At 32.4% G+C, this 23,273-nt stretch overlaps 2 protein-coding genes across 9 annotated transcripts; one reads left to right on the top strand and one right to left on the bottom strand.

The window, feature by feature from the left end:
- The first annotated feature begins 589 nt into the window (after window positions 1-589).
- On the top strand, window positions 590-18,543 carry LOC117241853 (homeobox protein PKNOX2-like). Of its 5 annotated transcripts, XM_033508049.1 has the most exons (9): window positions 590-909; window positions 3,429-3,832; window positions 8,259-8,367; window positions 9,066-9,375; window positions 10,290-10,490; window positions 11,495-11,786; window positions 12,415-12,546; window positions 12,724-12,926; window positions 13,154-18,543. In XM_033508049.1, the coding sequence occupies exons 4-9, from the start codon at window positions 9,067-9,069 to the stop codon at window positions 13,475-13,477; spliced, it is 1,461 nt and encodes a 486-aa protein (XP_033363940.1). In that variant the 5' UTR covers window positions 590-909; window positions 3,429-3,832; window positions 8,259-8,367; window position 9,066; the 3' UTR covers window positions 13,478-18,543. The 5 variants fall into 5 exon arrangements, with proteins under 5 accessions (XP_033363940.1, XP_033363939.1, XP_033363943.1 ...); XM_033508048.1 differs by lacking the exon at window positions 3,429-3,832; XM_033508051.1 differs by lacking the exons at window positions 590-909; window positions 3,429-3,832 and adding an exon at window positions 7,540-7,857.
- Window positions 18,544-18,710: 167 nt separating this feature from the next.
- Window positions 18,711-23,146, bottom strand: LOC117241852 (nicastrin). Of its 4 annotated transcripts, none has more exons than XM_033508045.1 (8): window positions 22,901-23,146; window positions 22,528-22,626; window positions 22,060-22,394; window positions 21,579-21,972; window positions 21,100-21,496; window positions 20,577-21,019; window positions 20,314-20,506; window positions 18,711-20,226 (listed from the first exon to the last, which is right to left on the bottom strand). In XM_033508045.1, the coding sequence occupies exons 1-8, from the start codon at window positions 22,953-22,955 to the stop codon at window positions 20,211-20,213; spliced, it is 1,932 nt and encodes a 643-aa protein (XP_033363936.1). In that variant the 5' UTR covers window positions 22,956-23,146; the 3' UTR covers window positions 18,711-20,210. The 4 variants fall into 4 exon arrangements, with proteins under 4 accessions (XP_033363936.1, XP_033363937.1, XP_033363935.1 ...); XM_033508046.1 differs by having other exon boundaries at window positions 18,711-20,242; window positions 22,901-23,145; XM_033508044.1 differs by having other exon boundaries at window positions 18,711-20,229; window positions 22,901-23,145.
- Between the last annotated feature and the right edge of the window lie 127 nt (window positions 23,147-23,273).

Here is a 23,273-nt window from a genome sequence, read left to right as displayed (position 1 = left end):
TTGTGAACGTGAATTTATATATTACAATATGAAAACTACAGGAAATAAATATGGTAAATCCACTTTCGACATAATCGAGAAGAAGAAAATAATCAGTTTAATCCAAGGGTATAACCGGTTTAAAAATAGATAATACATCTACAGAAACGTATGTCTAATCTCAAAATTAAATAGTCAGGCAGAATTAGAAATACGAGTGTGGATGACAGTTTATGGAATTTTTAAATTACTCAATCACAAAACGTAAAGCTACAACTTATTGTATTTTTTCTCTGTGGTCTTCATATATAAATATGTATATTTATGCCATAATTATATTATAATATTTGAATCTGTTACATCCAAAGAAACAAGCCTTTTAAAAATAGCTTATAAGTTGACGATTTTTCGTAATAACCAGAGCTACAATCAATGAAACAAGCAATATTTCGTTTGAAACATATACAATTTTTTTTCATGAAATTTAAAAATCGCGCTCCAATTTGAGCGACACTTGAATGAACCGATAATCGCGTTCGTGTTGCCATCTGGTGTGTATCCGTGATATTAATGAAGAAGAGAAACCTTCGCGAAAAGTATTGAATCGATGACGTCACAAAAGACGTGTCAGTGGAAGGAGTAGACAGGGATTGTAGAGAAGCATGTTGAAAAATGTCCGATTACTTTAATTTATCGTACAGCGTGAATAGTGGTAAACAGAGGGGTTCGTGTTGTCGCGCGTGTGTACGTTAGACCGGTGTCGTTACATGATTATCATTGAGCCTCGAGGTATCACGTGGACTAAGACGAAGTCAGTTTCGAACTAGTCAGACACGCCGTCGTCCCGAAATATCATCGAAAAATAAAACTGGTGTGGACGGTGTGGTTTTGTTCTCATGGGACTTTTTGGATGCTGGCTTTTGCGATACGGTAAGTAACCATAGGATAAATGGTCTTTCGATTAGTGTCATTCAAACAGCTGTTTCGATACATCGTTCGATTCAGCATAAATTCCCGCTGGGCCGTGCACCTGTGAATTTGTGAGGTTAGGTCTCATTTATTCGTTCCTGGTGCGCCGATACACGCGAAAAACTTGTTTTGTGCGCAATGCCCCCAGTGAACGCCCATTCCTCGCGGTCTGCCTTGACAGAATTGCGGATTGATACGATCGATATTGTTAAGGCTCTTCCAAACACCAACTTTTTCCAATGACATTGTGCCTGCCATGCGACCGATCCTCCATATCAACTGCCTCTCAATTGATGTTCATTATCTAACCCGTTACAAACATTTCTTCTTTCTCTCTGTTTCCTATTATTTTAAATTAACAATACAATATTTAATACATATATTTACACGATGAAATTGTATTGCATTATCTAAACAGGAATCTCAATAACTTGTAATCAATTAATTTCATAGAAAACTAATTTCAATAGTTACAGAGTAACAATGATTCTTATGATAACTTACAATATTGAATATTTTTCTGTTTATGTAATACATTACGCTCTCATACCTTAAAAAAATTTAGTCAATTATCGTAAGATCGTTTATTAGTATTGTCAATATCACCAAGTGCAAGATAACTGGCGGGAAGTTTAATCGAAGGATATTTTGTTACGAGTATTATAACAAATTTATCTTACGATATTGTTTAATTGATATATTTTAATAATAATTACGGCGATTTTTTTAAATAGATTTTTAATTCAATAACTTATTGGTTCGTTTTATATAAATATATATAATACCTCACATATAATACATGTTATTGTACATCGTATAGATATTTATAAAAATCGGATCAGCTATTAATTACTGAATTAAATTAAAAATCTACTTGAGAAAATCAATGTAATTATTATTCAAATATATCAATTAAAGATATCGCATGATTTTTTCATGATGAAACTATGCCAGAGAAAATTAAAATAGTCAAATAAACTGAGAAGTGGATTCCGATTAATAGGAATAGTCACTGTATTCACCTTGGTATCGGTAATCACGATCTCTTGTATAGTCGAGCTACATATTTATGTTTCCATCTAGAACAGAATAATGCGACCTAAACGAATTACGTCAAAAGATAAACGGGGAGCTTCAGAACGCAAACGTGTATTCTCGATGAAACGAGAAAATCGCTGTTTACATCGTATCAAGAGAACCGGTTGAAATCGTTCAAAGAATTTGTTGTGAAAAAAAAGAGTGACAAAGATGCTGCAATGAGGTATCATTATAGTGTGTGCTATATATATTCGATGAATCAAATTATTGTACAGTCGATTGATACGATGATTTTTTTTATTTAAACCTGTACTTACAAAGCGAAATAAATTGATAAAATTTTTATAAAAGAATTAACCTGGAGGAAACGATCTACAATTTGATAAATTATATAATAACGTATTCCCATAAAAAAGTGTCTAGTGATTTTTTTTTGTAACCAAAAAAAAATTTAATTATGATTTAATGTGAAAGAAATAAAAATTGCCCAACGGAATAATTTCTTCTCCGTAGCAATCGGGAAAATTATGGGAATAAAGTCAAACGTTTATTATTATCTTACAGGAATTATTATGAAATCTGAAAATAATATCGATGAATTCAAATTTTTTCCACGAACACACGTAAGCCCTTGTTTATCTCGAATTTTGATCTCGAAATGTGTAGTTGTGAATAAAAAGAAGGAAATACCTGAAAGCTATTATGCAGGCAATTTCCTTACGTAAACTAACATTTGCAACAAGTTAAAGCAGGTACCAAAGAATTTATTAAATATCAGAAGTAGTTATGAAATATTATCCATCTATGTATATCATTTCCAGCTTGTTCATTTTTTTCTAAATAATCAGATTATACAGATTTCCGATATCTCATATGAATTTTAGTTACTAATTTTACTACACTAATTTTACTTTTTAAAAAACAAGTTGCATTTCTTTCAAATAAAAGAAACATCTTCATCATTCAAAAAAATTAATTTCTTTTATATTTCCTGCACTGCGTATCTTCTCTCGGCTCGAAATTTTGGTATTATTTGCATTAATTTCTTTATTCTTACGAGTTGTATTGTATTCAATAAAATGAATCGTTTTTCAGTTAGTAAATTAACGAGATTTCGTAAGAAAATTATTACAGGCTGCTCGTACAACCTTTAATCTTCTTTATCTAAATTCGAATATTGATTCAATTTTTACACTACAAAATCAATGCAATTTTTTAACAACGAAATCTAACGTTATAATAATATGATAACTTCGTGATAACAAGATAAAGTAACTAGAATTAGGAGTAATTATGCAATTTAGTGACTTTTTCCAGACTAGACTATTTATATCCAATCTTTTTTGCTCGAAAAGTTTGACTCTAAAGAGGTTAGGTTGCGCATAAATATTCTAAGAGTAGTAAGGAATTTTAGTTGAGTAACATTTTTATATAAATTACAGGATGAATTATAGAATACACGGGACGAAAGAAGTAACGGAAGGAACTCGAATTTCCCGCAGAAATTTTATCGAGCACCCTATAGGTAGAGCGCTGCGCAGCAGTGAAGCATCGGCGCCGTCGGCAGCGGTGGCCTCTTGTAGTTTTTGCTACGCCCTCTTCGCATGAAAATGATTCTTCCCCGGCGTGCTGTAGTAGGGATCGTCGACCATTGGTTATCGAACGTTTGACTGACAGTTCGACTATCTCGTGTTAGGCTCGCGATGAAAGGGAGAAAGAAAAACGACTTCTGGCTTCGTATTAACGCCCACCGCTGATTCCAAAGCCGTTCTTTAACTCACGTCTCTTTCTACCGCGGTGTTGTTGCCCGTCACGACGCCGGTTTTAATACGCCGATGACTGACAGGTAGTAAACAAGTCCGCTTGCCCACGGGATACCATCTTTGTCATAATTAACCCTTTCGGTGCCAGACCGGTATGTGTGCGCGTTTAAACGTGTTTCTTCTAACGAGAATTTACTCCCGCTTTCTGATGTCTCCATGTTATAATGTAATATATTGTAGAAAAATAAGAATATATTATAATAATATAATAAAAACACAATGTCGAAAAAGAAATTATATATTAATGTATTTGTGAATAAGTTTTAGACAAAATATAATATTCAGTGTTGAATTTAATAACAAACACGATTTTGTTTGAGGAATTCAACTTAAAATATCGTTTTACGGGATGTCTTTAATATATTGTTATTTTCTGAATGATAATGTTTCGGAATTTTAATGTACGGTTTAACGATGTTGATAGATGTATGATAATAAAGTAGCAAATTGAGATGTTGAAAGTGGGAAACCATAGAATAAATTCGTACAAATATTTGACCGCAGATATGTACTTAGCGGAATTTAAGTACTCTCTTACGTTCGAAAATGATCACTGTGTCCTAACCGACTGCTATAGCTCTGGCACTTAAAGGGTTAAAGATTCGTTTCTCCTCTTATTTACGCTCGTAAAGACACGTTTCATTGCTTCTCTGTCATTACTTTGTCTTATAAGAATGAGATGTTGCTTTAAAATACTTCAACATGTTTTCTACTAAATTTCTTTTATGTTATTTTGTAATCTTAACTAATTGCGTTCAGTTATTTAAATCATAGTTTGGCACATTTATAAAGCGTGTTTTTTTTTGTTTACGAAAATATTAAACAAAGAAAGAATGTAATAAATTTAAAAAATGATTGCTGATTTTATTGTGCAGTTTTAATAAGAACAATTTAATCAATTCTTTCAACAAATTAACACGTCAGTTTCACGGCTCTTCTCCAGGTTAAGTTATTGCCTTTTACACTTTGATTACTTCTAATTGCACGTTCCTTGAAACTCCAGTGTCGCAGTAATTATTAGGTCGTTACAAAAAATCAACACGTTGGACAAGTTGTGTGGCAAATCGCGTGATCAAAGTGCATGTACGCCATTACATAGTTTCCGCCAATCCATTTCATTTGAATTAATAGCCGTCTCATTTTCGGCACTGTTCATAACACGTGGCTGCCACTATGTTTTAAATTCTTAATCCTTGACCAAACCAAATTTTTACGCTTTTTTTTTTTTGTTTTCTGTTTTTCTATTTCTTTTTCAGTTATTCATTTGCTTGTACATGTATCATGTATATTTTATTACACAACATGATGTATATTTTATTATAACGTATTTCATATTAATACTTGTTAGCTAGATGTTATCTTAGTTTTAAGTAGAAGACTACATTTTTATGTTTCATTGTTTTTCGTTCTAGGTAGCATTTCAGTAATTTACAATAATAGATACGACACTGCTTTGTATATGAAATTGTTCAATTTTTGAGTCTTTTACAAGAAAGAGTTGTTACGCTTAAAACAGCTGATCTTCAAAATATTATTTTTAACAAATAATATTTCTCTCGTATATATAAAATAGGAAAAATTGGAAATATTAAAATCGATTGAGTTAATTCATAAACGGAATAAAAACAAATATAATCGAATATCAATAATTAACCTAAGTGGAAATAACTATAAAATATTTTGGGTCGCTTGATATCGTAAAATAATTCCATAAATATCAACATAACTGCTTGAATACTAAAAATCGAGAGTATCGGGATCACGAGATTTCGATGGACATTACAGATTATTATTTGAAGTATACTTTTCATCTCCTGTCTCTCTCTGCTCATTAGAGCATTACACTTTGTCTGTCTCGCTTCTCTGTAGCAGCTGCTGTCGAATAATATCGAGTACCAAAGAATTTGAAAGCGAGATGCGCAATACATCGTTTAGAATAAAATAAAATAAAGAAGATAGACGTCACCCCTTCTCACGTTCGCAATGTAACTGCGAAATACGATAAAAGTAAACAATGATAATGGTGGGTTCTTCAATCAAACAGTATCACGTTGAAAGAAAGAACGAATCAATAATGGAGGAACATCGAGAAAAGAATGAATAAAATGAAAGTTAAGTAACACGGTTTCGTTTGAAATTTTATTTACTTTTAATGAAAAATGCAGTTAAATTGTAGAAAATGTTGATGTCGTTGTGAACGCGCCATAAAACGGAATGGGAGAACTTCTTTACCGATAGTTTATTGCTGTATTACCCGAGGTTGAAATTAGAATAATGGTTCCTAGAGAAGAATGTAGATGAAGTTTGAAAAGATGAACACATAGGAGAACATTTTTTTCATTATTCGTGAAAATTATAAAGAAACAAAAATCGTCGATAAGACACTAGATTATTGAATTATACATTTCATTATATTTCAATATTTTTTCTTTAGAGAAGTTACCTTCTAGTATAAAGAGCAAGACCAGGTCAACTATCTGTTACCTACCATAAAATGATTTTGGAAATGAATATCATATTGTCACTTTTCTCGACAAAGGTGAACTATATTCATGAAAAATGCATGGTTTGGTCCATTCTTCACGAACAGACGTACAAATCTTTTTATTGTATATTGTAAATTGTATATTGTATATTGTATATTGTATATTGTATATTTTTATTGTAAAACAAACTTATACACATAAACTACCTCTATAAAGAAGAGAATATTATGAAACAGCGGACGTAGATTTCCACGGAGAAATAATTCGACGTTTGACCTAAACGAATGAAATAGCAAAAAGAACGTACGAAATTCTAAAAGAAGGGAAAGAAAAAAGAGGAAGTTGAAACACGTTAAGACCGTTTCGATGTGTGGCTGCAGTCGTAGAAATGAAGCACACTGACCGTTCACCGTCAGCGATAATATTTTTAAATGAAAGCGGCGAGAGAGGCGACTGGCACAATAAATATCGGGTTTAACGGAAAGACGCGAGTGTGTTGGAAGCACCACTTGCAAGTAATGGTTACCTCTGTCCACCTCCTTTTTTTACCGCTTCCCTAGTTCAGCTACCACCTCGCGGCATTCCCTTTAATGTATCTAACTCTTCTTCTCATATACCGATACTTTCTCTCGCTTACTCATTCTCTGCGACTATTCCGTCACGACGAAGTTTTGATAAAATGTCAGGAGAACGGCTATTCCCATTATTCGAAGAAGAATAAGATTCCATTGTGTATTCATCCTTTATACACATACTCTAATCTTTGTTACTTTTAGATTTAAAAGTTGTATTATAGTTTGCGGATTTTTATAAAACGGATTATGTATTATATATCTAGAACTGAAGGATACATGGAAAATGCAACTTATACAAAATTATATTTTTTCATGAGAAAAGAAATGTTAATTTTCTTCTAGATAAAGATTTTAAAAACAATCTTAAGGTCAGCTTCTTTTTTATTTTTCTCTGTTTTCACACCTTATTACAAAGCCATATTTCGAAAGTCACAAGTAGAAATAAAAATGATTGTAAAATAGATAATAACAATTTCGTTATTTGTTGAGCTGCGCAAATATTAAATATTCTTAAGTGGTCGTACGCAAAAATAAAAAGCACTATAGTTTAAAAGGTGAAAACAATGTAATTAGCATGAGTCGTTGGCAAAAAAAATTATTGGTTTAATGACACTACTACTTAGCTAACGAAGGTATTTTTCACAGACAATTATAGCTATCAGTCGTAACCACGATTTTTCGGGTGTCGTCGTCTTGTCAGCCAGTCGTGTGTCGCAGTACTTTATTTATTCATACCGAGGGAACGTGTATGGGGATTGGGGAAAATTCAAAAGGAACGTTCGGAATGGGAAGCAGAACTGGTGCCAGCAACAGTGCTGATGGTGTTGAGACCGTCTAACGATGACATTTAAATGCAGTGCCGCGCATCGTTTGGTTCTTCGTGCCACGACGATTCTCTCTCCTTCCCCGACCCCTTCTTTTTCCTCTCGTCTCATCTCTACCCCTGGTTCATCTCTACTCGAAATACGCCGGGATATCTTGCTTAAAGTATACGATATTTTTTATCATATTATTTTTTCAACCGTTACCCATTCCATTCTCACTTATTTTACTCTCAATTTACAAATACACAATACTCGCATTAATCACTATATACGATTTATTTTACTTTCAGATCACAAGTACGCAATAGTTATATCAATCGACATGTAAATACCATTCGTTATATTTGTATTTTACTGTCAAGTCACAAATTCACAATACTTACATTAATCAATATGTAAGTTTCATTTATTATACTTATTTTACCTCCAAGTGACAAGTATGCAATTATAATCAATATATTAGCCAATGGTGACACTCATTGCATTGTCAAGTTACCGATTATTAACCCATGTGTATTAGAATTATCACGAATATCAATAGATTGGATATTTCTTTTGTTGTAGGATAAACGTGTAAATTATTGGAAGACTGAAGATAGATCGAGGAATATTTGCATATCAGAGGCCCCGGAGGACCTGGGCAACGATGGAAGCTGCCAGACAGGAATGATAGGTAACAAAAATTCTAAAGAATAAAAATTTAATTGATGGCCAACGGTGGAACTACCAAAAGTAAGCAAGCATCAAAATAATAGATTTTATATTTGTCGACTTTGCAATTACTTGTAAAATTGATGTCGACTTTTGTTCAGATGTATGTTGTTAAGATATGAGTATCTATTAAAATTTATTTAATTCTAATCGTATCCACTGCTAGCAATAAGTATCATATTAGGATACCTGCTACTTGCATTCGATCGGAAAATTGTAAGAAATATTTTAGTTTACTTATTATTTTATAATACATTAGAAGACACGTCATATAACGTAATGAAATGATGAGATAATTATAAAATAAAAATAAAACTGGAAGAAAAAGATGTTTGAATATTTATGGCCAACAGTGTTGATGCAGTATTATAAATAAACTGCAGATGTTTATACAAATTGCAATTTTTGTGCACGTAACTAAAAGAGAATGGAACCTATAAAAACTCACTTCGTTCGCTAAAAATTGTAACCAAAAGTAGATTGAATATTTTATATGTTTTGATATTACGTTTCATTCTTACGATACACATATCTCTGTACCTACGTATCTCTCATAAATGCATAAACATCCGCTGTTTAGTTTTTATCCGTCATTTTTATTGATTAGGCCTTTAAAAATAAGGAAAGAAAACAAATAATAATTTAATGATATGGACGTAGAATGCAAGAGGGTAGCACCGCCGTGGCGCTAGCGATGGTGACTCCTGGCTACGATCAGGACCCTGCAAGTGGGGTTGCCGATTACACGACTCATCAAGATCAAGCTCAGTTCGAGGCAGACAAGAGGGCAGTCTATAAACATCCCCTCTTCCCGTTACTCGCGTTACTCTTCGAAAGATGCGAACAAGCTACACAGAGTTCGGACAACTCGACGTCCGAAAGCTTCAACATGGACATACAGGCCTTCGTCCAACACCAAGAAAGAGACCGAAAGCCTTTCCTAATCAATGACCCCGAAATTGACGGTTTGGTAAGTTTCTTTATAGTCCAGGTATAACATTAGAAGTATAACATCTTCTGGAATCCCTCAAGACTAATTTACACTCGTAATAGCTTGAGTCAAAGAATTTATAATTTTAGAATATTTCTTAATCTATATACACATTTTGCTGTTGACCATTAATGATATTTATTAAAATTAAATATTCAGTTAATTAATTTTGCAGTTGATGGTGGAACGTACGACAGGATTTAAGAAAGAATTAAGTTGATTCTAATATTAAACTAATGTAAATTAATGTAGCCATCTTCGCACTATAGTAAATGATATGTACATAAGTGTATTTGTGGAAAATATTCAAGGTAGAAATACAAGGTTATAATATTTAGTAGATGAAGCAGGTTTATGCTTGATGTATGTTTATGAAAATATAAATTTACACAAACCCATAACTCGTTAGAACATACAAAACTGCGCTGCAATTTATGCATTTTAAAAAATATGACATTCTTATCTATTTTTATAAAAAGTACACAGTCCAAAAATGTTCGTAATTTCTTCACATACAAAACAAGACACGCATTGGATTGAATAATAAATTCAACACGGTGTATACTATTTCGATAAATTAAGATAAAGAAGATTAAGATTAAGAAATAAGATAAATAGATTGCTTCTTAACTAGACAGATTTTTTATGAAACTAATTCAAAATTCATGTTCCTTTCTTTCTCCTCCTTTTTCTTAAGAAACCGTGAATGAATTTATTACTCCACCTCGTGTTTATTTAAAAAAAAACAAAAAAACAAAAAAGAAAGGGAAACAAAGAAAAAAGGAGAGACAGGAAAAAACAAAGAAACAAATAATAAGTGACGCGGCGCAACTCGATAATGAAAAGAAAATCGTTTAATCGTGGACGTTGTTTTTGTGTCTCTGCCAACGCAGATGATCAAAGCGATACAGGTGCTGCGGATTCACCTACTCGAGTTGGAAAAGGTGCAGGAGCTGTGCAAGGACTTTTGCAACAGGTACATCACGTGCCTGAAGGGCAAGATGCAGAGCGAGAATCTGCTACGCAGCGATTACAGTCACCATGGACACGATATGGGTCCATCGAGTGGCAGCAACGGAAGCAGTCCTTTGCAGGTTAGATATTATTTTGAACGTTTAATAAGGCGGCCTGGCCTGTTTCCCCCTTTACCTTAGTAGTTATCCTTTTTTTTTAGTGATGCGCAAGAATCGCGACTATAATCTTGAAAAACGCTCCAACGCTGCTACGTGTGTCTCTGTCTCTTCTTTCTTCCTACTCTCTATGTCTTAACTCTTCGAACCTAAAAGAACAGAAATTTAAAACTAGAGAACTTCTGCGCCTTCTCTTTATTAACATCGCTACATGTCTCGTATAGAAGTCAGTGTACTTTTAAAATAACTTCGCTGGGGAGTTTGTACGTCGAAATGCGAAGTAAGAGGAAAAATGCCTCTTTGTGGGATATCTCGAAATGTCGATCGATTGACTAACTCTCGTGAGTACTCTGACCTAAATGTAGCGGTTACTGATAGCTAAATAAGCTATTGATCGAGCAACATTTTTCTAAGGGAGTTAAATAAAGTTTCGTTGGTAAATAGGCAGTAATTGGAGGGAAATATTTACTCTATTATATATGAGATACGTGCCGGTTGATTTAGTATTGTTATTGTACAGAATACATTCAATAGTTAGTAAATCGTAAACAAAAATTAGTAAATTGTTCAATGCATATGTAAGAGGTCAAACGTGGATCAAATGCTTTCTAATTCTTTACTATCTCTCTTTAATCGTGTTTTATCTGGTAATTAACATTCCAAAATTAACAGCACCTTGTAAATTCTTCAAACTCTAACAGTTGATCTGAACGATCTCGCTGAATATTCAGTTTAGGATCCTTCTCATAACAGATTAAACGATATACTATTTAGATTAGTCAAAAGTCAAAATTATTCTAACAGTAGATTTAACACTCGGATCAACCAGTCGATTACTTAATTCAAAGCATACGTTATTTAAAGAAAAAAAGAGAAAGGAAAAGACGAGCGATACTTGCGCGTCGCTCAAAATATTATAGAACCCCACCCCTGCTCTCTGACGGCTAGTTGCGACATATATTTCCCAGGTGCTGTCTTCTACAGGCAATGATGTTGAGTCGGGAGCTAACGGATTCAGAGTGAGCAGAGGCGACACCCTGTCGGAGAACGGTGGTGCGAGTCAGTTGGCTGCGCAAGAGGAAACCGGTAACGACAGGCCGCCGTCGGTGCGATCATCTTCCACTGCTCAGCGCTCGATCAGATCCTCCAGCCAGGACCATGACGATCCACTGTCACCTTCCACGGTACACGGGAGCACACCACTCTCACAAATTGGGGCTCATTCCTGTGCACCAGTCAACGATATCTATCTTGGTCAAGGTAAACGTATTTGTTTATATTAATTCATTTTACATAGCAAACGGGTAACGATGATTCTAGCTAAATGGCTTCTACTTTTCGTTTCATAATTTTTTTTCTCCTTTCTTCAGTGTTTAAAATTGAAGAGTTTGCAACAATGAGGAATTAGTTACAATACTTAAATTGTATCGATTGGAAGAGAAAGGAAAGGTATAGGTTTTATATTCAAAATTCTATTAGGTCTGGTACACATGAAATAATATATCGTTTCTTTGAAATATTGAAATGATTGCTCTATCATACATATTAAGGAGATCTATAATAAAATTTTGTTGGTTTACACAAATTACTAGAAAATGAAGCCGCTTCCTTATTGCAGCAAACCCTTCAGTTATATTTGATTGTTGATTAATCAGGTGAAAACAAAATAAAGTGTAAAATTCTATGCATTTGAGTCTTTTATTTGCAATTTTTGTTTACATTGAATTTCACAGAGCACATTGATGATTACAGTATAGAATATTCAACAATTAATTGTGTCTTAGCTTGCAACTTGAATATTTTTGTGATTATCACGTCATAAAAATTGAGCTTTGATAAAGATTAAAATATTAATTTAAACGTAAGCATTGTCAACTTACGTTTATAGATGATATGGACTGTGTGAATATTGGCGACAGAATATATTTAGAAGAGGTTGGTTATTGGGGCCTCCTTGCCTTGCAAGAGCGTGAAAATGAATACGTCGATGTCGGGGATGCGAATGACGAAAAGTATTTTGGTTAGACGAACTTGGTTCTTTCTTACCAATGACTAATGTTTTTTTTCACTTGAATATTAATTACTAATTAAACATGTGAATATAAACTAACTAAATTAAAGTAAATAAATATTATCAATTCTGCATGGAGCTGCAGTTAATCTGTCACAACAAATATATCGTGTTTATTATGCCCAGATATTACTGTGGCTGGCTCTCCTTCACCTGCACCAAGTGAAGATGAAGACGAAGGATGTGGCACTGGTACTGCTACTTCCAATCACAGTAGTAGTGGTCATGGAGGTAATCATAGCAGCGTTAAGAAAGGAAGACAAAAGCGAGGCGTCTTACCTAAACAAGCTACAAGCATTATGCGAACTTGGCTCTTTGAACATTTAGTTGTGAGTATAATCTCCTGTAATATAATATAAAATTCAATCCAGTGATCATTATTTTATACTTCAGTTTACGACTTTGTTATATAGGATCACGGAAGTATTTACCACGGAAAATTTTTACGAATATATTGCATAGTTGTAATTCTTGTAAATTCTATTGGCACTGTAACGAGACACTAGTATAGAATAAAGTAAATAAATTATAATTATTGTTATCAATTATTTTTTAGCATCCATATCCCACGGAGGATGAGAAGCGTCAAATAGCGGGTCAAACGAACTTAACGTTGCTACAAGTCAATAATTGGTTCATCAATGCTCGTCGAAGAATCCTTCAGCCAATGCTCGACGGTGCCGGAGCGGATTCGATACAGCGAGCCGGGAAACGTCACAAGGTATCGAAACACGTGGTGCAACATCAACAGGTGCAGCAGCAACAAGGCGGCGGCTGGCAATCTGAAGATTCTGGAAGTGACTCCGGCTCCAGCGACGGTGAGGGAGGTGCCGATAGATCGAAAGATGGTAACGATAGCGACGAAGATGATCTTCACTGACCTCTGTCGATCATTAAAACATCAACCTCTTTACGGTACCTTCAAATCCAGTTGCTCATTACAGTATTAAGGTATTCGAGAATAGATTTCGCTTTAACTGTCAAATACGTAATTATTCTCGCGAAAATCAAGGGTATTATTGGTCGAGGTTATCACGCTCTCTTATCGGATCCGACAGTTTCAATCTCTTTTACTATCCATGGAGTATCTTAGCGTTTTTAAACGTCGTTATTCGTTAACTACGATCCGAGAAAGATTGAACAAGAAATCCTGTATAATTCGAAACATGTTCTTTCCCTTTCTTTTTATTTTTTTTTTTTTTTTATACATTGTCTGTAAGAATAATTCGATCATGATAAGAAAGAGTTTTAGGATTGTTATATTTTTTAATCAGTTTCCTTGATTCGTTGATAAACAAGTTACATTGAAGCAACTTTTTTTCTCCTGAATAATTCGTTCTTGCTGTTGTTTCTTCTTGATGACTCTTGATGAATCTTAATGATTATTAATTTATGTGTAATAGTTCAAGGCGACAAACGAAGATGGTATAAAAAAGACATCATTTGTATCACTTACTGAACAATAGGCAGTGTTTTCCAAGATGTTTATCAATCGAGTTGTTTAGCTGATTAGTTAAGAAGTAGTTCAAATCAACTGATTTGTAGAAGCAAATTATTTTTCGAAAGAAGACTTGAAATGTCCGTGAACAATATTCACACTGTGAAAGATCTTTATGGAGACGAGTACGTTTGCGTGTAACATGTACATTTTTTCTATGATATAAACTACGAACAAAGAGTTTACTCGTTTAACAAAACGATTAGAAACAAGTTAAATCTAAGGTGACAACAACACAAAAGTTAGCGTTACTGTTTATATATTTTTATATCGAAACTTTATTTCCTTCAAGATGCGTTTTTCCCAGGCTTCGCAGCGATATGACACGTCTTTCAATGTTTAACAACAAAACAATAAAAAAAAAATAAGATCAGTACGTGCTTAAAGATCATAATTTCTGTAGAAAGTTAGCGATCTTTATATCACTTTATTTTCAAACTGTTCTGAAATACTATTAAACTTACAGATACATTTATCCTATGAACTCTGGGTGGAATAAAAAATTAAATACTAATGACATTTAAAGTAAAGGAAAAAAAAGCAAAGATAAACGTTTGACTATTTATTGGTTCGACCAGCCTCACACAGTTAACTCGATTCCTGAATAGTTTTGAGAGAATTTAGGGATATTTCTGTAAAGGGGAGACTTAGTACTTTCTATAGTGTTATCGAAAATCGTCCAAATGAGACTATGTATAATATAGATATCTTAAATAACGACACAAATGAACGATCGTTCTCAACCCTTCCTAATTAAAATAAGCTATGACGATATTGTGCTACTACATTTAACATAGGCGAGATATGTTTTTGTGATCGGTCGGCAACCATCGAAATGCTAAAAAGATAAATCTAAATCCCGGGAAAACCCATGCGTAAAAAATGAAGAACTGGATTACAATGAATTAAAAAAGAAGATGATTGTGATGATCGGTCAGTAAAATGGTAACAATCTCGGTCTTGTACTCTTCGTGCCATTAAAGAGCGTGGTAACTTCCGCGTTTAGTCTTTGTTCAGCTCTGCAGTGTCGTGACATAGCGAAGTGCTATCCCTCCAAGATAATAATAATAATAATAATTAATAATTAATAATAATAACAATAATATTATTATTAATAATAATACCATTACGACTAATAATGATAACAACAACAATGATAATATAATACTACTTTAAATATATGATGATTATATTTTTAAACTCTAAGTGTCGTCTTTAAAAGAAGAAAAAACAAAAAGAAAAAAAACACGTGTACCGCAGTTTGAACAAATGTGGTAATGCTGTACATATACAATATACAAGAACTATTAGAAATAAAGGAGAAGAACGTTTAATGTGATTTCTCTTCAAACAGAAATCAAGAGAAAACAGGAAAAATTGAAGAAAAATATGATTAACAATACATTTTCTTGTAACTGAAAAAATACAACAGAGAAAAAAAGTCTAAGGCTCGACGACAAGCACATGCCATCTTAGGATTATAAGTGTTCATACATTCGCTGTCTGCATATGATCGGTTGCGTTTTACTGAAAGTGTCCTCCAGATTGCGCGTGCTGAATAGTTAGCGACATGTAAAATGTTTTACTTGAAAGAATCAGAGAAAATTGAACGGAAAACGAGTTTCAAGATTTTTATCACTTAATCGACGTTGTTTTAAGTTCGATGACGATTAATCATGTACATACATACGATGCTCTTCCTGCGTACTTGTCTTCGATTGTCCTTCAATTATTTCCAAGCGTTCCGTCCATCGCATTTTCAACACTGTTGAGATCCTCGACTGCCTTCGAAACGCTATTCTAAAAGAACAAGCATTTTTTAAACAATCATTCAAATGTAGAAGTGTAATCGCATCTAAAAACGCAACTTACTATTAGCAATAATTTTCATATTTCTTTTACGATTTTCTCTACTCTTTTAATGCCTGCAATGAAGACTATTTTTCTGTATACAATCATCCCTTATCGATCCGTAAAATATGTTAAGGTGATATTGGGGAGCGTTATCGAGTTCCACCGGATAATAGGAGAATGAGAATGAAATAATGATTCGTTTGAAATGAATTTCATAAAATTTCTTAATAAGCTATGTTGGTGTCAGTGATTCCTAATATACAGCACTCTCTTAATTTCTGTGCGAGGTAATAATAATATTATAATCTGTAAACAAGTATATGACTAAGAAACGAACGCTAGTCCACTGATTAAAACGCATAGAGGATAGCCCGCATAAGTAGTCGATTTTTGGTCATTTTTTGATCATTGATCGCTTCCTAAAAGGACAAGATGAAACGATAAAGTTAGGTTATAGATGTGCAAAGATAAGAAAAGAACAAATAATAGTTATTAATGTAAACTATGCGGTCGATTCTCAATGTACTCAGAGGAGCGAAAAGTTAAAAATTATTGATTAGGTCTATTGATATTTACTTTGCTATTAATTGGTATTATACTTTTCTTCCGGTATATAATCGATGTACATAGCCGAAACAGGCACAAAGTGCTTCCATTAGTGGCTTACGAGCTTTTTCCGAGCATTGTTCGAGACAAACTGATTTCTATTCTAATAGTTGGCCAGTGTCTTATCCGGCTGCTCGAAACTGTTAAACATGTTCTAAGGGAAAGAAGCAAGTTAATCGAGGCTTAGTAAAACGATATCATCAGTTGAAGACAGCTTTTATTACAGTATAGCTCCATATACGGTGTAGTGATGTAAGTGAAACAAAAATAAATGGGGCGAACGATTGTGGACAATGGTTGCGAAGAAAAAAAAAGAAAATCAACGAAAAAAACGCTGATTCGATTATATGACGAACTATATATTATTTAATAGCATTTTTCTACTTTGCTTTTATCTCTAACTGGATCAGCGATTAATAAAAATGGTCTACGATCGTTCGTACCAGTTAGTTCGTCTGTGTTTATAAGTACCAGCAATAAATGCGCACTCTCCCTAAGAAAATAGAACTAAGAATCGTCAGCTCGTATCGCGTCAAATCACCTGGTACGGGACTATACTGTACACTCTCGACTAAGTATAATTATAAAGTAATGGTAGATTAAGAGGTAGGTTGTAAGGCTGAACCACGTATACGTATGTGCTGCGGCACCAGACGACTGTGATAACTCGGTGGGCGGTGCCCAGCCTCCTACTTCATACTTGTATACTGAAAATTATGGAATACTTCAAAGACACACACATACAAACACACCATACATATACACAAGATACAAAAATCAGAGACTAAATACACAAGTAGAAACATTTACCAGAAAGGATTGAATGTATATGTTAGAGCTTGCATTGAGAGAACTTAGTGCTTGGTCCGTAGGCTTGCTTGGATTGTTCTTTTTGCCCTTTATAAGTTTTTGCTTATGATCAGTGGTTCCTATTGAGAGTGCTTGTTTTAAAAGTAACTTGGACGTATTTAAAAACCAACGAGTTGTTTGAATTGAATATTTCATATATTTTGTAAATAGAACAATTAATAGTAGATATACATTTATTATAATTATACTATACAAACATACACATACTATAATTGTTTACATTAAAATATAAATAGGGATATAGAAATTCAAAACGTATGAACATTTTCATCCTTCCAGGTGCATGAGGACGGACTTCCAAGTAAATCTCTAATGTTGCATTAGTGATTGAAGTGCAAGCTCTAAAATATTTGAGAAGATAGGAATGGACCGAAAAGTGTGATGATAATAAGAGTTTTTTTGGTACAAGATTAAGTTTCATGTTTTGACTGCCTGAGTTCGTTGAATTATTTGTTTATCTTCCATGGACTTTTATAACTAACATACTAAAGATAATGTATATTTCACATGTTACATTTCTCATCTTGTTTTACAATATTTTGTACTGTTATTCCGTTAATATCTGATATCGTCAGGGAACACCTAGGAACAACCTAGTACTTCTTTTAAACTTTTTATGTTGTATACGTGCATTGATTTATATTGTTCTACTATAAATGTGATACGAAAAAAATAGGACAACTCAAATTTTAGGCTACCCGCTTTCCTAACATTATCCTTGTTGTAATTTCATATTCTCTATTTTTTTTTTAATTTCGTTATATTTTGTTACTCCTTAAATAATAATGAACTATACAAATATTTGTAAGAAATATGTTTTAGTTCATGTATTTTATAAATATTCACAAAATCCCTAGAAGAAATATTCTGTACCTTTTTAAAGATATTTAAATGTACATTAACAAATGTTTGTACAATACTGCATGTATATGATAATATTAAACTACAGGACTTTCGTAGGTCCATTCCTAACTTGAAATTTTAAGTCATAAATTAAACGTATTACGTACATACTAAAAAGAAAGCATAAGTAAACAACATGAATACTTCTCTCTCGTGTACATCAAGGTCCTGTTAAATAAGTTGTTTATTAATAATAAACGCCATCACGCTTGCAATACGTGTTTCTGATTTTTATCGTAACCTTAAGATATTGATAATCAGTTTTCCAATAAATAATTATATATCAAATGATATGAAAAATTAACTGACCGATGTAAAAACAAACGTTTCTATAAAAAAGAATGTGTCTTAATAATATAATATTAGACAAATTTAAGCAAAATTTAAATTTGTAGATTTATCATACAAAGTATTTTATTATTGATAGTAAGACCATGTAACTTATACATTAAACAAAATACCAATCAAATATACATATATTGCTCATCATGTTCGTATATTTTAAAAATAGTATGGAATTGCAAATAATCACAGTTAATTGTTTACAGTTTAGATTATAATAAAGAATCAAAGAATTTAGTAAACATCTCTCTTATAACGTACTTACATTGTTTTTATAAAATACGTACAAATTGGTGTATATATTTACAAATATCTTTGAGTAGAATTTTCTTATAACAATTCGTTCTAATCTGAAAAAGAATCCTCCAATCTTCAATTATGCTTTACATAATTTTGTTGTGTCACTTCCTACATCGAATAATCTAAATTTTATAAATTAGGGAAAACTATTAATTAAAAAATAAATATTGCAAATATGCAAAAGACACGTTAAAAACATGAGATAGTGAATATACAACCTTAAATTGCCTTTTAATCAGAAAAAATATTTATTGCAATTGAAAATTTCTCTATTAAATAAATTCTTAAAGTTCTTATCGTAACAATTGGCAAAGAAACTTGATTACATTATGTATATTACATTATTATCGCATTTCGATATTTCGTACAATCGTCTAGTTTTAGGTATCGTGAGCAATAATTGTGTTAAACAAATTAAATATCCTGCACTAACATCGATTCATTACCGATATAGGATAACTATAATAAATAAACAGAGAAATATAAAATTAATTACAAAAATTATTACCTATAAAATCTCGATAAATGTACTGCAAATAATCAACGATTCACTATAATATGAGTCAAATACATGCATGACATTTACAATACTAAATGTTCATGAAAAATGGGCATGAAATTAAATAATAATCGTTCAAAGTATTATATTGATCATACTAGCTGTAAATGTTATATGTAATTATGCGTATAAATAAAATACGTGTGTATATATATATGTATATACATATGTATATACATATATATATATACGTTTCATCATTGCGTACAAAAAAAATCCTAATGAGACCAAAAATTCAATAAACTTTCTAGTGCTAGTGTACCCCGATTATCTCGAAATACAGGAGTAATACTCTCTTATTAATTTTGTTACAGAATTAAAAAAAATTACATCGTTTCATTTCATACACATGACGCACATTTATAAAAATGTTTATGGTCGAATGTGTTGTATATGTATAATCATCGGTAATATCAGAGAAAGGGACGTGACAAATTAAGCGGATGCACATCCGTTCTCATTATACTAACAACAGGTGCAAAAGTTTGATTAAATAGCCGTCGAAACATCACGATGATATCGGAATTAAACATCGGTGGCATCATAATATATTTCAACATTGAGGTATAAAAATTGTCCGAGAGCGTACCACACATACATTCAAAGGCTAGTTACTGGAACATCCTCGTCTTCTTGATAGTAATCCAACCTGGCCATTGATATGTGGTCCGCAGCGTATCCCTAGCAGTTTATTGCTCTTCTAAAACAAATTTCTTTAATATTTAACATAGTAAGCAACTAAATCAGTATTTTGGATTTTCATATTTCAAGATCATTAAATTACCTTGAATTAAATAATATATCCGCTCGGGAATTAATGAACCATACGAGTACAAATGATATACCAGCTACTGAACTTCCTAAAATCATAGTGAGTTGTTCGGTAGCTGCTGAAGGTTTCAGGAACATTCTTACACTTAATGTTTGCCATATAGATTCTGTCCATGTTGAATACACTCCGGATTTCATGTCATACCCTATTCAGAGCATAAAAACTTTGTAATACTTTGTTTTGAAATATCTGCTTTCACTAGTCAACAAACTTACCATCAATAATAAATGCTGGACTCATAGCTGTGCTATAATTTACACTGGAATTTATACATAAACCTGAATTATTATCACCAGCCATCCAAATAAGGTGGTTTTCATAACATGTTGTTTCTGTCATATTTGCAACTTCCTCTCTAGTCAGATATGCAAGAAGTTGACCAGTTAGTGTTGTGGCAATATTTGGTACCCTATGTACACCAACGTATAGCGATAAAACTTGATTAATTAATTTAGCGTTTGGAGACGAAGCAGCATGAAACAAAGGGCATTTAGCATTTTCTAAATAACATTTCAACATTTCCAAAATATGGTGTTCAACAGATTGGAAAGAATCATAATCGTCGAGAGACCCGGTACTGACTACATCTTTGTAAAGGATTTCAGCGACATGAACTGCTATCTTTGCTAGAGCAGTTGCAAGCCCATTTATGTCGCTCCTAAAAAGGAACATACTTTATATAATCAAACCTTAAAATAGAATCTTTATGTAAAGAAATATAACATTAAAATATAGTACCTATTGAAGCTAAGACTTTCTGCGTCATCCAAAATCCCATTGTAATATTTGTTTTTAAATTGTCGACCGTGGTCACTTATAACAACAGCAGTCAAATCTGGCTTTTCTTTTAAGAAACTCTGTATAGACGTAGGCGGAACGCTGTCTTCCAAAACCGTAGCATTTAACGCTACTTGTATCTTTTTTATCATTTCATCATTTTGCGCATTATTAGAATGAAGAAATAATTTTCCTTTAGTCAGTTGGCCAAATTCGATCACAGTTTTAATGTCATCAAACTTTAAATTTACTCCACCTAATGCATTGAAATTACCTTCTTTTAAATCATAAATGAATCTACTAGATCCTATATAGTCAAAAGCTTCTCCATTTAATAAAGAAAAAACCACATTAGTGTCTGAAAAAAAGGACATAAAGAACAATTTAAAATATTTTTATATGTATAGCTTATATTATACATAGTATACTGTTATACTTACTTTTCACTACAGCATCCTTAGCTAATATATTTAAATAATAAGCTGTAGCAAGTAATGTTACTAATCCTGTGACCACATTGCCTGCTCCAGGTGATATTCCATCAAACAAAGAAGATGCATCTAATCTAGCTGTCACCAATATTATGGAGTTTTTATCTTTATTTATGGGAGCTAACGGCCAATATATATTCCTATCTCCTAAAGGATCACAAAATTGTGTAGGATTGAAGTTCAATTTAAAATCACTACGTTTAATGCAAGATTCAGAGTTAATTGCAGCAAACATGAATGACTTCATTTCTAGTGCACACAGTGGTCTGTACTGTTGATTTTCCATATCAGGAGCATTATGTTTTAAAAAACAAGATTTTACAGCTTCTATCAGTGTTTGATTCTGAAATTAAAGATTGATATAATTAATTAAACAATAAAATATATGAATTTTAAAAATAAATTAATTATATAAGATTTTAAAGACAACCTCTGTATAAAACATGGGAAAAGGCCAATCTTCCATGAGCAATGAGGATCCATAAGGATTCCACCCCAAATCCTGGCACTTTTTATAGCCTGAATATCGATTGGGACAAGTATCTTCAGGAGAATAATATTCAGGATGTGGTTGACTGGTATTTTTAGTTAATAAAACTCCATTTATATTATGTGTATTTCTTAAACGAAGTAATATGTCTCTGGTAAACATAGAAAATGTAAGAATTACAGTATAATCTCCAACATTAGCATTGTGTTCAAGCCATCTGATATCATTTTCATCTTCCACTAAGTGAATAACACCAACACTTCCTGACCTACTTGCTATAACAAAAAATACAATATCTTATGTAATTTACCTCTATTATCAATAATTAATTTAGTTCAAATAAGGTTAAAATTATTTAAAAGAAAGTTACACAATGAAATAATGCAATTTAATATATGATAACCTTACAAGAACATCCAAATTGATGTGTTCCATTGTGTCTACGGAAACAGGCAGCAACTCCTTCAAAATTCATATAAATCATATCTTTTATTCTTTCTGCACCCACTAAAACAGACAGTTACATATCTATTAATTCTTATCGCAGAATTTTGCTGTCTTTTTTGTTTTATTTATGCAATGAACAAAGAAATAGCTGTTTTTAATTGATAAAAATTTTCCAATTGATACATAACATTTTCCCTATGTTTAACTTTATTTCAAAATAGAAGGTTTATAATTTTGCACTTTATTAAGTTACTCATTGAAAAAAGATCTTATATATAATCTTTTATTCAATTATATTGTAGAAATAAAATTTTACGTATCTTTTTTATCTTACCTAAATTTACGATAAGAAATATTAGAAAGTATCCACAACCTAAACATTTTGCCATTTTTCTTTTCGTGGTGGCACCTGTCAAGAGATTGTTTTATTTTCCTTCCACTATTGCTATGAATCCTTTTCACACAGGTTAGACACGATGACACAAATGCATCGCGTGAATCAGAAAATAATTGAACGTTTCATATTTCGCTTGGTTTTACCTACTAGCGCCATCATACTGCAATCTAACTACTAGAAATTGTATCTGCCTTATGATTTTCTGGATCACTACGGTAAATTAGCATCGATAGAACTTACACACATTCTTCTTTTATTCTAAATAATTAAATTTAATTTCAGTAAGAAATATTTAAAATATATTTAATTA

Source organism: Bombus vosnesenskii, unplaced genomic scaffold (genome assembly GCF_011952255.1).
Source record: "Bombus vosnesenskii isolate JDL3184/JDL3185 unplaced genomic scaffold, Bvos_JDL3184-5_v1.1 scf7180000016261, whole genome shotgun sequence".
NCBI classification, from domain to species: domain Eukaryota; kingdom Metazoa; phylum Arthropoda; class Insecta; order Hymenoptera; family Apidae; genus Bombus; species Bombus vosnesenskii.
Note: the sequence above shows the minus strand (reverse complement) of the source record. Positions and strands in the feature narration are given on the sequence as shown.

Bases quoted from the DNA above. Each gene is read 5' to 3' on its own strand.
- LOC117241853 (XM_033508048.1), top strand. From the start codon at position 9,067: ATGCAAGAGGGTAGCACCGCCGTGGCGCTAGCGATGGTGACTCCTGGC. The intron at 10,491-11,494 runs GTTAGATATTAT...TATATTTCCCAG, and splicing joins ACGGAAGCAGTCCTTTGCAG to GTGCTGTCTTCTACAGGCAA. The intron at 11,787-12,414 runs GTAAACGTATTT...TTACGTTTATAG, and splicing joins CGATATCTATCTTGGTCAAG to ATGATATGGACTGTGTGAAT.
- LOC117241852 (XM_033508044.1), bottom strand. From the start codon at position 22,955: ATGGCAAAATGTTTAGGTTGTGGATACTTTCTAATATTTCTTATCGTA. The intron at 22,627-22,900 runs GTAAGATAAAAA...TGTCTGTTTTAG, and splicing joins ATTTCTTATCGTAAATTTAG to TGGGTGCAGAAAGAATAAAA. The intron at 21,973-22,059 runs GTTGTCTTTAAA...CTTTAATTTCAG, and splicing joins TTCCCATGTTTTATACAGAG to AATCAAACACTGATAGAAGC.